This window comes from Zootoca vivipara, chromosome 8 (assembly GCF_963506605.1).
Source record: "Zootoca vivipara chromosome 8, rZooViv1.1, whole genome shotgun sequence".
Taxonomy (NCBI): domain Eukaryota; kingdom Metazoa; phylum Chordata; class Lepidosauria; order Squamata; family Lacertidae; genus Zootoca; species Zootoca vivipara.
In genome coordinates this window covers 46,475,469-46,490,272 of record NC_083283.1, presented here as the reverse complement: position 1 = coordinate 46,490,272, position 14,804 = coordinate 46,475,469, and the positions used below count along the sequence as shown (strand labels likewise).

The 14,804-nt window shown below is 39.5% G+C and overlaps 1 protein-coding gene across 4 annotated transcripts in view; it reads left to right on the top strand.

Annotated features, from left to right (window-relative positions):
• The window catches only part of MYOM1 (myomesin 1), a 94,448-nt gene that overhangs the window by 26,553 nt on the left and 53,091 nt on the right, over positions 1 to 14,804 (top strand). For 3 of the 4 annotated variants that reach the window (XM_060277896.1, XM_035125931.2, XM_035125929.2), the window contains 4 exons: positions 1,371 to 1,779; positions 8,578 to 8,703; positions 12,199 to 12,412; positions 13,692 to 13,849. In XM_060277896.1, the coding sequence (XP_060133879.1) occupies positions 1,409 to 1,779; positions 8,578 to 8,703; positions 12,199 to 12,412; positions 13,692 to 13,849 (869 nt within the window). In that variant the 5' untranslated portion in view covers positions 1,371 to 1,408. The remainder of the gene's footprint in view (positions 1 to 1,370; positions 1,780 to 8,577; positions 8,704 to 12,198; positions 12,413 to 13,691; positions 13,850 to 14,804) is intronic. The other variant, XM_035125930.2, reaches the window with a different exon arrangement.

Genomic DNA, 14,804 nt, shown 5'->3' with positions numbered 1-14,804 from the left:
TAATTTTCAAACTGAAGATTGAAGAAGCCTTGTCATTTAATCACTACGCCACTAACAGCAGGTGCTCGGGAAAATGCAGCAGAAGAGGCTTAAGGCTGTGTGTGTGTACTGATTGTGGGCGTCAACAAGTGGGTCTTGAACAAAGTCATAATTAAGTTGATAGATCTTCAGTGTTGGAAACCATGGGCCCTTGATACAGCCTGTTAATTATATAAGATAAGACAGACTGCAGTTATATAAACAATGCAAATAGTGAAGGAAACAGACACACATACAGTGCAGAACATGAAATAATAAGCACTGTATGAGTTATGCTATACATACTGGAATTATAATTTGGATTCACACATTTTATTGTGAATACTAAGGTTCAGAATAACTGGTTTGCAAATGGATGTATTTGGAGTATTGATCCACTACGCTGCAGTTTTGCATCTTGGGTCTCTCCAAATGTAATTGTGTGAGATGGTCACAATAAGATGATTTTGGAATGCAGAATCTGGAATGTAATGTTGAAATCACAATACTGAAAATGTGATTTGAAAGTTAGATTTTTAGAAATAGAGAAGAAATAGAAAAGAAAAATACACAACATTTATTTTAATTCTAGAAGAGTTAGACAAAAGATTCCTGTACCAAAATTCTACAAGAGTAACCAGATGCCTTTAAATAGCATTTTTTTGTTTTTGTTTAGGAATTGCCACATGGGATGAAACTAAAATTTTACTTTTTTCTATTGTGTCTCAAATTTTCATAAGTGTCTCAAATTTTCATAGAAAGTTATAAAACTCAAAATCTACAACTGTGTGGACATAAATATTCTTCTTAACTTCAAATGAATGATGTTCTTATATAAATGGAATGTTAAAATGGATTTTGTGTATACTTTTTGACTTATGTCCTTGTGAAAGTTTCTTATTCATACACTGAAATACTCAAACTACTATTTGTTGGATTAATTATGGTCACTGAAAAATTATTGAGCATGTCATACATACATACATACATACATACATACATACATAGGTAAACGGTGTTTCCATGTGCTCTGGCTTCCGTCACGGTGTTTTGTTGCACCAGAAGCAGTTTAGTCATGTTGGCCACATGACCCAGAAAGCTGTCTGTGGACAAACGCCGACTCCCTCGGCCTGAAGCAGGATGAGCACCACACCCTATAGTCACCTTTGACTGGACCTAACTGTCCAGGGTCCTTTACCTTTACATACCGGTACATACATGATTTTATTATTATTATCCATGGTCAAAACCATGCTCAAGGCAGCTTATGACATTTTTTTTAATAAAAAACCCCACCATAATAGCATAGTCATACATGCTATTTAACTTGTGGTTTGTTGTTGTTTTTACAGAACATCAAAAGTGTGGGCTGAGCTAAGAGAAATCCAGGATGTCTTTACCATTCTACCAGAGGCATCATCAACATTTTGATCGTACATATCGCCACAAGGAGCTGGAGTCTACTCTAAGTCAGTACCAAAGGGAGGAGAAGCGTAAATCTGCCATCTACACTCATGGATCTACTGCCTATAGTAAGGAAGCTGCCTTGACCTACCACCATGGCCAGCAGTCTGCAGCATCTAGCCATGAATTGGCAGAATCCTATGCCCATGAATCAGCAGCTCACAGTAAAAGATCTTCAGCCCTCAGTCTAGGATCTGAATTGATAAGTAAGAAAGCTGAAGCCTACCATCATGGATCTGAGTTGGTCAATAAGAAAGCTGAAGCCTACCGCCTTGGATATGAAACCTACAGTCGAGGGTAGGGTAAAACACAAAATTTTGCTCAGTTGCAAGGAAATGTTTACTCCTTTTTCATTCATTTCAGTGAAAAACATCCCATTAGCTTCAGTTGGAGCAGGAACAGGTTCTGTGATGTACCATCATATGTATTTCTTTGCTGGAATAATTTGTTATTCTTAGACGTATTTTTTTACACTTTACAGTCTTCCCACAAAGGTATGGCATTTGTCTCTTCTATGGGTCTTCTGAGGGCCAGCCTAGATATCACACAGGCAAAGACATGCAGCAGTTTGCTGCAGGGATTTTGAAGAAGGCTTGGAAGCTTGGAAAGAGCCGCTTAACCCTTTCCCTTCAGCCATCACCCTTCCCCCCAAGCTTCTTCTCAATGCAGGATGAAAATGTATGTATTTCCATCCCCATGGGTGAAATGGGGCCTTGGTTTTGATGGGAATAATGGCTGGAGGGAAATGGTTTCATTAGCTCCCCCTCTCACAGTTCCTCAGCTCAGGCTGTCTCTACATGAGGGCGTTACTTTTATTTATTTGTTTATTTTATATCATAAAATTTATACACTGGGTTATTGTAAAAAACACAAAAAAGAAAACTTCAAAGTGGTTTACAAATTTATATGCGATTTGCTGTTTCCATGTGTGCATTTGTACACCTTCATCCACACATGAACATTTTCAGTTTTATACCTCTGAAATCTATCTCATTGTCTCTCCATCCACATTAGAAGGTGGTGCTTGTTGGTACCTATTCATGCTGTGTGGTGTTGTCTCCTCCCCTCAGTTAGCACTTCCCTTTCTGGAAATCTGAGGTCCATTGTCGGAATGCGCACATGTATTTGTTTATCTGCACACATGCATTTTTAAAGCACAATTTTTTCAATATACCAGATTGCCAAGCTGAATTCTTTCCTTTGGGCTGATGGAAACAAAATGGAAGCAGGGTGTGTGATGATAGGTAGAACCCAGGATGTGAGCACACATGTAAAATAACCTATCCACGCAATGCATCCACAGTTGGGTAACATTGCAATTATATATGGTGTTTTCTTCCCTTAGCAGATTATCTGCAGATCAGGACAATCCAAATTTAATTTTTTGGGGGGTGGGGGGGTGGGAATGCAGGCTGCCACTTGGATGAGAGTACAGTATTGTGTGGATGCCACAAAAATATAGACACAGAAGCAACTTCAAATCTACATTAAACTTCAGTGTGGATGAGCCCTCAAACACAGTCTCCTATTAACTTTTCATAAGAAAAAGAAAACACTGGAAGAATGTTTCATACATCTGTCTCACCATAAGAGGGTTAAGAGCATGGTTTTCCTCTGTAATATAGTAGGAAAACTGAAGCAGATGTGATGAATCTAGACATTTGCTAGTTGTCTTAAACATGCATGTAAAATAAATATACATCAGCCTTAAGTGATAGCAGAATGGCCAAAGATAGTAATTTAAATATCTGAGGATGGGCCAAGGACTAATCATGATGCCATCATCGCTGCCTGAGTACATATTCTGATCACTGGAAGAAGTTGGCACTGAAACTGGAAATCCAATACCGTTGTGAAATCCCATTAAAATGTCCTCTTTCTCAGCAGGTTTTAAAAAATAATCTTGCCAGAAGTAATTATCTAATTGTGATTGGGATTTAGGCGGGTATGTGCTTACTTGGACTGAAGTGCTCAGCATTGACCTTTATAACTGAATTGCTGGTGTTGATGAAAGTATGATTCCATTCATTATTTAACTGGCTGTGTTGTTTCAGCTTTGGCAAAGAGTTTTAAGTAGTGAACATTCAAGGTTGAACTCGATTCCTGCAAAAATAATTGCTCTTAAGTGATTATATTTACAAGATTATTTACTGCAAAAATGTCTTCTTCAAGTCAATATTATTACATTTTATATTTGCTCTTTCCTACCATTCTATAGTATGGGTTGCCAAGCCTTTTTGGACCAGTGGGCACATTTTGAATTTTGAGAGAGCACTGGAGGCCCCAGTCACAAAACAACTGCTATGGGGGATGGGTGGCCTAACACAAAATGCCTGCCATAGGGAGTATGGCATAACAGAATTAAAGAGATAGCCCACCCTGAAAACCATGTGCTTACCATGGGAAGTCTGATATGTCCTGCTCTTCCATATTGTGATGATCAAACAATATTGATTTCGCATATGCACACTGTGTTTTGGCTCTTGCGGTGATTTACCCATCAAAGTCTGTAGCCATACACCAAAGCATTTTGTGTCTTGGCCAAAGGGAATTCTAGCAGCCCAGAAGTATAAATAAAGATGTTCCCTTTTACATGCCACGAACTATGTCATTAGTCATGAGTTTAGGTATGGAGAAGAATATTTGGTCATTTGATTCCTAACTAGCAGATCCTTAAAGCTTAGAGCCAGCTGCTGAAAAATAGGGTCTTAGTAATCACAGCATCCTTTTCTGAGTGTTCACAGACTGATAGTTTAATGGTTCTAGGGCCTTTCCTGGTATTGCTGTCAAGCTTTCTTATGTTTTGCTCAGTGCCTACAAGCCATCAAGTGGTTTAGGACATAATCTGAACTGTGTGTTTATTTTTGTTTATAGTAAAAAGCATATATCTTTTTTTTCTTTATAAATTAGTTCAAAGCAACTATACCTTGTGTTTCAATGGTTGATTAATGCTTATTCAGCAAGCTTCTCTAATGTGCTAAGTATCTTGCACAGACCTTTATGTGCCCTAAACCTGCTCATGGCTTATGGCCAACATTTGGAAGGCTCTCAACTTGATGACCCTGCAGTCAAGGACACCTTAATGTCAGATAAACCCACCCAACCCAGTACGGTAGCTAGGCTACTTCATTCATTTGTCATGTGGCAGACAAAGCAAAGTTGTGGAAGAAGGGATAGGAGAAAAACCTCATTCATTCAATAAACTTATCAGTCTTTTGAAGGGTTCTTATTCATCTTTTCTGCTAAATCAGGTCTGTCTAAATATGTTTGTCACTTAGGAGATAGAATATGAAATAGCTGAGTCTCCAATCTTAGACTAGTAGGGCAATCTCTAGGGGGATCCTGTTACTCTGCTTGATCTGGCAACACAGCACATACTTCACTTTTCTGAAAGGAATTTTTGCATTTTATTTAGAAGGAAAGCCTGTTTCACAGAGTAACATACTACGTTAGATCTCTGCTTGCACAAACTCTGCTTGCACAATGAAACTTTCTTGGCCTTTCCACCCTACTGTATCCCTAAAAACATATTCTTCAAGGTCAGGAGACCCTCTTGAGTGGTGTGGAATGGGCCATGGGGGACTACAAAGGGATGGGGAAAATTGATAGAATTCAGGACTTTGCATGAACAGAAGAGCCTTTCTACCATAGAAGCATGTCTAGCCAAGAGACCAGGATCTATCACAAGAGTTATCTCTAAAGTTCTTTTGATGTCATATTGTGATGTTATATTGCACATTAATGTGAAGCATCCTCTAAACCTTTCTTCCAATGTGAAATAATATGCTGGGTGCTTTATAACTGTGTTAGGACTTGCCAAAGGTATTACGTTTTCCAGGCTTTTTCATTGCTTATCATAAGCAGTCTGTCCGCAGCAAATGTCTTAAAAATCCTGAAACCGTGCATCAATTTGTAATATGAACATACCCAGGTCCGCCCCCCCCTTTATGTAGGCAAGACCTAAGCAGTTTTTCAAAAGTTGCTAATTGACTTTAACATTCTAATTCTAAAATCTCTCAATGCCTTAGCATTCAGCTAAATTTAACGATAGGTAATCATACTCTGTAGTGACATAAGAGCATCCAAGTCAATAACATCTAGGGAACCATAGTACAATTTGTCTTCTAAGCCCTGATGAGACATGAAAGCAGTTCACATTGCCAGGTGACATTCTAAACCAATGGCTCTGAATGTCAGACTTAGATGTTCCTACCTATGGTAATTAAATTTATGAAGCAATATAGGGCTGCTTCAGGCATTGGGTATATGACTCAAAATCCTTTGTGAATGATTCTAGCAATCCTCAAATAAATATGAGAACAGAATGATTATAGCTGTTGTTTGGCCGCAATAGCCATGAGTGTTGGGTACTTTTCATTTAGAAATACAGTGCTTGCTGCCACTCAGTAACTTATGCGCTGGACTCAAGCATTATGTGCATACTCAGCAGTGACTAGGATCACTGGTGTGAATAGTCAAGTAATGTATGAATTGGGCAGAACCAGAGTTGAAAATCAAGTTTCTTTCCCAATGAATACATATCATCCTGTTGTAAGTCGATTTTACATACAGATGTTAGAGTAAGCTGTTATTTTTGATGCTACGTATTTAGAAACAACACAATTGCTCTTACAAACAAGTTATAGGTCTTTGGCCTTCTTCCTTGTGCCCTGAAATGCTTCCTAAAACCATTTATTTATTTAAGATAATTTATATCCTGCCATTCCGCTAAAAGATATATGGTGGGATTGAGAGTAGCTTAAACAGATCCAAATTTACTCAGAAGTAAGTCCCATTGAGCTCAGTGTAGGGGCAGAAGAAGGAGGTGCGGTGGGGGTGGACGCCCTGGGTGTCTTCGCTGGGAGGGGGTGAGATTTGGCGTGCCGCCTGCCTGCAACTCTCAAGCCTACCCCAAGCCGTCAGGGGAAGGGGAGGAGCTGCACCGCCTTGCTGGCGGCGTTCCCCCCTTCCCCCTTCGTTTTGACAATTGGGGGAGGCTTGGGAGTTGCGGGAAGGCGACGCACAGAATGTCCACCATCGGCGGCTCACTCCGCCCCCAGCTGCAGGGCGCACACACTGTTCCATGCACCCGAGCGGCTATCCCACACCTGAAAGGGCACCCTCCGCCCCCCTCGGGAGTGCGCCTGCTCTGGGCAGCGCGGGCATATGCTCCGCCACTGGCTCAGTGGTGTACAGTCCCAGGTAAATGTTTATAGGATTGCCACCCGAGGTATTAGCAGACTAACTATAAAAGTTTCTAAAATCAGTTTTCTCATAGTCCCTTGGATCCAGGCTCACTAGGGGTCCATAGACAGAGAAGCTTCTAGATTCTCCAGAGTAGATTCTAAAATATTGCCCTTCAGTGAAGGATGTTGCAACCAGAGCCTTCTTACCTGGTATGTGGAACTGAATCTCCCCAGAGTAGGACCTATCACACTTTCTTTGCTCTCTGGTTTCAGGGACAACAGCCTCATGACCTTTCAGTAACTTTTATCCAAATTGTGTGTGTGTGTGTGTGTGGCCAAACATCATCTGCATTTCGCTGTCAGTTGGACTCTACCCTCCAACATTTCTTCGATGAATATAGGGAGGTCCCATTCCATAATGATAATTTTACTGTTTATACCCTACACATCTTACCGGGTTGCCCCATGCCCCAGTCACTCTGGGCTGCTTCCAACATATATAACTTCCCCTAAAAACTTCCCTATACAGGATGGCCTTCAGACGGCTCAGGGGTCAGATAACTCTATACCCTCCAACATTTCTCCAATGAAAATAGGAACATCCTAAGGAAAAGTGAGACATTCCAGGATCAAATCAAAAACCGGGATGGATTCTCTAAATCAGGGATGTCCCTGGAAAATAGGGACACTTGGAGGGTCTGGTAGACTCCCCAGATTGAGGAGCTGGCACAAATAGCTCCATTGCATTGGGTGATATAAACAGTGTAATCCTTCGCGTATCTATTCAAAACTAAGCCCCATTTTCAGTAGTGCTTACTCCCAAATGTGTACATTGGATTTCAGTCTAGGTATGTAATAAGCATATGTAAAAGTACCTAGGACTAAATCCAACTGAACAAGTGGTACTTATTTGTAACTAGACATACATAAACTTAGGCTGCATGTTTCCGTTCTCTTTTCTGTTTCCCTATTGAAAATCTAAGTAATAAGGTGAAGAATTTAAACCCATAAAGATCATTCTAGTGATCGCATAACAGTATGAGCAAGTTATATTTTTAAAAAAGTTATATGAAACAATAGTTTTCAAAGTACAGAAATTTGAGCTTTGACCCTTGGTATTCTTGTAAGTTTTTTTAAAAAAATGCTGTTTTTTTATGAGAAGCGCAGTGAGGATAGATGAGAAGCAAATTGTAAGTAAGTAAGTAAGTAGTTGCACGTTAAGCCCAGTTCATATTGTGATTTGCTTGCACAAAGTTGGTGGATATACTGTGTCCAACCTTTATTAACCGTTTATTATACTTTTATGGGTCAGTTATATGACAATAAGCATTCATTCTGCAATCTGGATTTACTTGTGGGGTATTTACCCATCTTCCTGCAAATAATTTGTTTATTGCACACTTTTCAATGCATTTCCCATCACATTAAAAAGTCCATGCTTTTTAAAAAGCAGAACTGTTGCAGTAATGTGACAGAGTGCTTTGATGCACTTTAATTGCAGAAACCAAAAGTTCCAGTAAGCGTTTGAATCCCTTTTGCAAAATAGTAACAGTGGACGCTCCTTAGCTTTTGCTAATAACAAGCGATAATCTAGATTTGTGTTTTTCCCTGTTGATGGTATTAAAGACAGTGCTCAGATACACAAAATAAAAACAAAAAAAAATCATTATTGTATATAATTTGGGCAATACTGAATTGATCATTATATCTTTGTGTTTTCCATCTATTTTTCTATGTAGTTTTTTGCCTGCTTCCTCAATGTTCACCTTGTATACTTGTAGATAAACAGATGTCCTGATATATTTAATGTATCTTTTATGTTTAGATATGGTTTTCTAAGGCACATGCTTGTAAATCTAATTGTATATTCAGTGTCTTTATAAATCTGATAATATTACCTTTTTTTCAGAAAAATGTTGGAAGATTATTCTTTCAAGTTAAGTCCCAGAGCAAAGCGGGCTAAGCAGAGTATATTGTCAGAAGAAGAGAAGGAAAACACAGCTATTGATTATGTAGTACCTATATTCAGAGGAAGGTATGTCTCTTTTTCATTGATTTGTGGACAGGAGCAGGGATAAAGAGCATGGTTTGTCTGTGTATTTTTGTAGTGGATTTGCTGCTCACATCTGGAAGAAAAGTAGTTGATATATGTAGATTTATATAAGGGCCATATTGGTTATCCCTGATATATGTGATGTGGTAGGTTTGTGTTGTGGTGAAAATGAGTGTGACTCTGAAGATTTCTACATAGAAGCCAAATCAAAACCAGAACATTTTCATTGCTTTCCCCTGTGATATGATACAGTTGTTGACGACTGCTATCCATCTGTCTCGAGAGACAATGAAATATGCCTCTGGGGGTGAAGTCAAACTGCTACATTTGCAGCACTGAAAGTGACCTCCTTGGGGCACAAGCCTGGTGAGCGTCTATGGAGGTCCTGGGTTGCCCATACGACAAGACCCCTCTCTCGGCCTCACTGATGTGGTCCAAAGGAATCTTAGGGACTCAGCTTAGGATTTTTGTAGGGTGTATTCCTTAGCCCTTTCTTCTCCCCCCCCCAAAAAAAATCCTAGATGGGCTAACTTCCCAGGTTGACAAGCCGCATCGGCCCCTCACTTCCTTCTACAGCAGAAACTACCTTCTTGACTATTGAACTCACTATTCATGTTGTCTGCTCAATCTGCCAGAGTTTGTCTTCTTGTGGGGGGGGGGGTTCCTAATTCGCCAAGGGTTTCAAACCCATCAGCTACCCTCACCTGGTTTAGCCAGCCAGTCAAAGCCATTCCTGGGGTATGGCTGCTGTCACATGATGAAAGCTTCTAGGAGACACAAGTGAGAGCTGAGTGTGGGGTGGGGACCAAAGGTAGACAAACTATCCCAGAAGGAGCACAATGTTTCCCCACCTGAAAGGACATTGATAAGAAGACCTGCTGGAAATATAGCCTATAGACACATGGATGGAACCCAATGTATATATTGTAAGAGTGGTTGGACAAATCATGTCTATGACACCAACATAGCTTGTGCATGTTTAATGTTTTTCCAGGGTGTAGTATATCATCTTGATGTTCTTCCTCACATCACTTTTGATTGGTGCCTTCTTTGCATGACTAATGTGGGGGCATCATAGGTGCCTTTAATGTTGCTGCTAGGGGAAGCATAGGATTTCAACTACATTGCACTGGCATTAGCCACAGCTGAACTCCTTTTCTCTCTTATTATTAAGTCCACAGACAGATACATTTAAGATTAAAGAGTACAATGCACTTTGCAGTGAGAGTGAGTGAGTGAGTTTTTGGTGCTTTTGCAGAAGAAATATATTGTGATAACAGCTGGCGCAGGCATACCCTTAAATACAGATGTGGAGTAGCCAGTAGTCTTTAGACTCTACTAATCCTGTAGGCATGCTTGGGATTTGTATATGGGGGTTGAGTGATGGGATAGGAATTCCTTCACCATTATCACCCTACTCTGCTCTCATTAATATTTCTTAAAGTGTTGAGAAGCTCACTTGATCCATTGTCATATGGTTGCACAAATTTGACATACCATCCATGCTGTTGTGTCAGAATGGGACATGCTGTTTCACACCATTGCTGTTTATTTATTCTCTGAAGGATAAGAGTCCCGACTCATTTTCCATGTGCAAATTATAAATCATATCTACATTCTCTTACAAGGACAGCTTGCACCTTTCCACTGACAGATGATTTGCCAGAGAGAGGCAGTGTGTTGTTGTTGTTGTTTTTTAAAAAAAATAATTACATCAGAAAGCTATCTAGAGATATAACACATTACCTGCCCAGTGTTCTGGTTGGAAGCCAACAGAGTTGGGCTTGAGGCCTGCAAGATATGCGTTCATAAGCAAATAACTTTTTAAAAAGTTAATTTGTAGCTCATTTCAAAATTTCGTTATACAACTTGATTTATCTCTGATTTACTGGTCTGATCCAACAATCTCTTATGTTCCTATACCTGTTGTATAAGATGATATATCTGCACACATTAATCTAATCATTAAAAAGCCTTTACACGAGTCTACACTATACTTTAATAGTTCTTTAAAAGCATGCTCTGTCCAAAAGCAGAAATTGACCCCAATTCATGGGTTGGATGGATTTGATGTTTTTAGTGGTGATCAAGTTATACATTGTAAAGAGCCGTGTGCTATGCTAAAGAGTTTCATTTGATGGAGATTGCAGTCAAGCATAAGTATGCACGAGTGCTAGTTATTGCATGAAGGAGTTACGATAATATAGCTGGGTTCCTAGACTGAGCTAGGTCATACCCCTTCTTATCCGATGTTCCATCTCTCTCCTTGACATGCTACTTGACCTGCTGGAGGGTGAGCTAGGCTCACATTTTGAATCCAGGCACTCAGCCAATTCTTTATTTACCCCACACACATGAGATTCATATTTTCCTCCCACATCGTGAAATACTGTACACCCACCCATTCCTTTAACAATAGTTTGAAGCAAACCATTGTTGATTTTTGTTGGGTGGGGGAACAATGCTGTGGTCCTTAATGTAAAATTCTATTTAGGTTTGAATGGAAGGGATAAGAGAACACTGCAATCACTTAAAGATTAATGTTCCGGAAACAGGAATTAATTTGTGCCAGAGCTACTAGAGTTCAACTCTGACACACATTTCCAAGGCTAGGAATTAACTGTAGTATAGAGGAAGCCAATGTAGTGCCCTCTAGATGTTGTTGGACTACAGCTTCCATTAGTATCAGCCAGCATGGCCGAAAGTCAGGGGTGACAGAGGTTGCTATCCAACAACATCTGGAGGATGTCTCCTGGGCTATCCCTTTTGCTACAATATGTAGATAAGGGTGGATTAACCTGACCCTTAACATGTAGGCTAGAGCTTTCCAAACTTTTCATGTTGGTAACATACTTTTTAGATATTCGTCATTTCACAATACCGTAATTCAGTTTTACTAACAAACCATAGATTAAACTAACCCCTTTCCTGCCCCGGGATGAGCTTGATGAGCATTATCAAAACATACCTACACACTGCAGCCAACACACTAATGTGCCATGACACACATTTTGGAAAGCTCTGATGTCTATTTCATAGATAAGTGAAATCGCCTCTAGCCACTGAGTCTTGGCACCCCCTTTTCTAGAAGTTAAGCACCAATGACAGGCAAGCTATAATATAATTAAGTGTGAGATGTGTTTTGTTCTGTTTTTAAACTTGGTTGCTCTATTACATGTTTTAAATATAATTACCCTACTTTTAGCTGCAATTGGAAAAACTGAGTCTAAAACAAAAATAATAACAATACTGTGTCAGATTTTCAAAGTCATAATGAACTGAAAACATGTACATTGAGCATTTTGATTCATTCACTTGTCTTCTCATTTTCACCTTTCTCCACTTCAGATGGTGGTTATCGTAATAGAAATCCTCCAAGGAGACCTTGTAGAGAAGGTCCATTGCCTTTAAAATGGAATAGGCTCAACTAAATGAAACATTTTGTCTTCTATTCAATGTAAAAAATGTATATTGCAGACAAACCCATATCAGCGGGATTACAGACACAGAAGAAGAAAGAATAAAGGAAAGTGCTGCATATATTGCGAGAAGGAACCTTATGGCAGCCGGGGAAGGAATTACTGCAACCAAAAAGGAAACTTCATCTTCTATGGAAGAAGAAACACGTCAGAAGAAGTCAAGAAAAATAGCAATACAAGAGACAGCTGAAGAAATGGTTCTAAAGAAAACGGTACTACACCTATGGAATATTGCTTTTTTTTGTAAAAGAACTGGAGGAAACATAACTACAGCCATAGTTAAGCACTTTTGTGACCTTTGATTTCAGAGGGAAATATTCAAACTGCTGAATTCACTTTGGTTACCAAAATCAATGGGACCCTATCTCTAAGCACATTCCCTAAAAATAGAACCTTACAAAAGCTCCTTTGTTGTTCACATCCAGCCCTTCTTTGCTACCTTTCTCTCCCAGGCATACCAAAGTCTTTCCTTACCACTCTGAGATCCATCTTGATCTGCCCACCTCCCAGCTATGCACCTATTCATATAGCTTCACTCTGTCCATCATATGTTTTTCTCAGATAGTCCAGTTTCAAGGACGCCCTAACAAGAGATGTGCCATTCCTTACATCCACATTGAACTGCCTTGATATTTGAGCCTCAGGGAAATTGCTAGGTTTCTCAGTTAAACCTATAATCCCCGATGAGAAAATAAGTAAAAAAAAAAAGTATTCCATCTAATATGCTACAGTTCATACAAGTAGCCCAGGGCAGGCGACAAAGTTCAATTTCTTGACAGCTTTCATAAACTTTACTTCTGAGTAAGTGCACTCAGCTGATTATCAGAAAATCTCAAACAACCCCCATGTAACAAGCATAGTTATTTCCTCTCTACTTGTTCTAGAGTAGTCTTGTAGAGTTGTCTGCAGCATACCAGACTGGGAAAGGTTGTTGTAAACAAAAATAATGTTTCCCTGTTATAAAACTATGTAGGGCTTTTATGCTGGCCCATTTGAATGTTTTTCCCTCTGCATTTGTCAGGGGGAAGATATCAAAACATTCCTAGAAACAAGAGATTCTGCAGATGTTCTATGAATGTCCCGGACACTGTAGAGCATATTCTCTTTCATTGTCCATTGTACAGTACGCTCCGTCAACGTGTGCTGCCCCCTCTTTTGGGTGCTCTGGAACCCCAGCAAGGTGAAAGTGGGATTCTGCCTATCTGACGTTGACCAAAGGGTAACGGCGGGGGTAGCCGAGTTTTTGGTAGCAGTCCTCCAAGGAGCAGGTTAACAAAGAAAACCACAGATTCTACATTTTATATATATATATATATATATGTATGTATGTAGCCAACTGCTGCCTTTTTAATATATATTTCAAGGCTTTTATATGTTATTTTCTCTTTTATGGTTTTATTTGCAAAATGCCTAATAAAGGTTTGATAAGTAAGTTATAAAACTATAGTGTGTCCAGGTGATAAAAGTTTAAGATGAATCTTTGCCTTGCAGTTAACTGATAAGATAGAATTCCACAGAAAGTTAAATGAAGACAAACTGTTACATGCTCCTGAATTTGTTATCAAACCTCGTTCCCACACTATCTGGGAAAAACAGAATGTCAAATTACACTGCACTGTGACTGGCTGGCCGGAGCCTCGTGTTACATGGTAAGCTTCTTTCTTTATCAGCACTGCATGTTGTTGATTATATATGTGCATTTAAAATTGCTAAAATGAACATAAAACTCAAGCGTTTTTTGCATAGAGAGAGATAAAACTGATCAGAAGGCTTGAAATGTTCTCCAGTCTGTAAGCCATCATTTTGGACAATGCCACACTGCTTTGTGCATGCATAAAGCCATTCACACTGGTGAATTTGTATATTTCATTTTTGAATTTGAATTTTAGTTCATGCGTCAGTAATTGGATAATCTGTACTTAGTTATGATGCTGACACAGCAGCCCTTGTACACACTGTAATCTTCCAAGTATCAGAAGCTGCAGTGCACATATGAAGTCCATACTCTTGTGCGTGAACAGTTCAATTAGTCATTCAATCTGTATTCCATCTTTTAATACTGAAAACAAATCCAAGCCTGACTTACAAGATACAAACTAAAGAATCAGAATGCCTTCCCCACTCATCTCGGTGGAAATTGGAAAGCTAATTTATATACAATGCACGTTAATTGTACAGATTGGTATCCCCACTGAAATGAATGGGGCTCTTCCATTAGGGTTGCCAGACTCAATAGAGGACAGGACTTCTGTGCCTTTAATTGCCCTGCTCTCTTTTGAGTCTGGAAACCAGCAGACCCTTTGCTTGGAAATTAAACGAAGGGTCTGCTGGTTTCTCTTTAAGGTTTCCAAACTCAAAAGAGAGCAGGGCAATTAAAGGCACAGAAGTCCTGTCCTCTATTGAGTCTGGCAACCCTATCTGCCATATGTATGAGAAACCCAAGTGCACATATGGGTGAATAGATTAAATCCACTTCTATTGATTCCAGAGAGCGTAGTTTCCATAGCTGCCAAGTTATCCCTTTTTTACAGGGATTTTCCCTTATGCTGAATAGGCTTCCTCGCGAGAAAAGTGAAAACTTGGCAGCTATGGTAGTTTCACAGT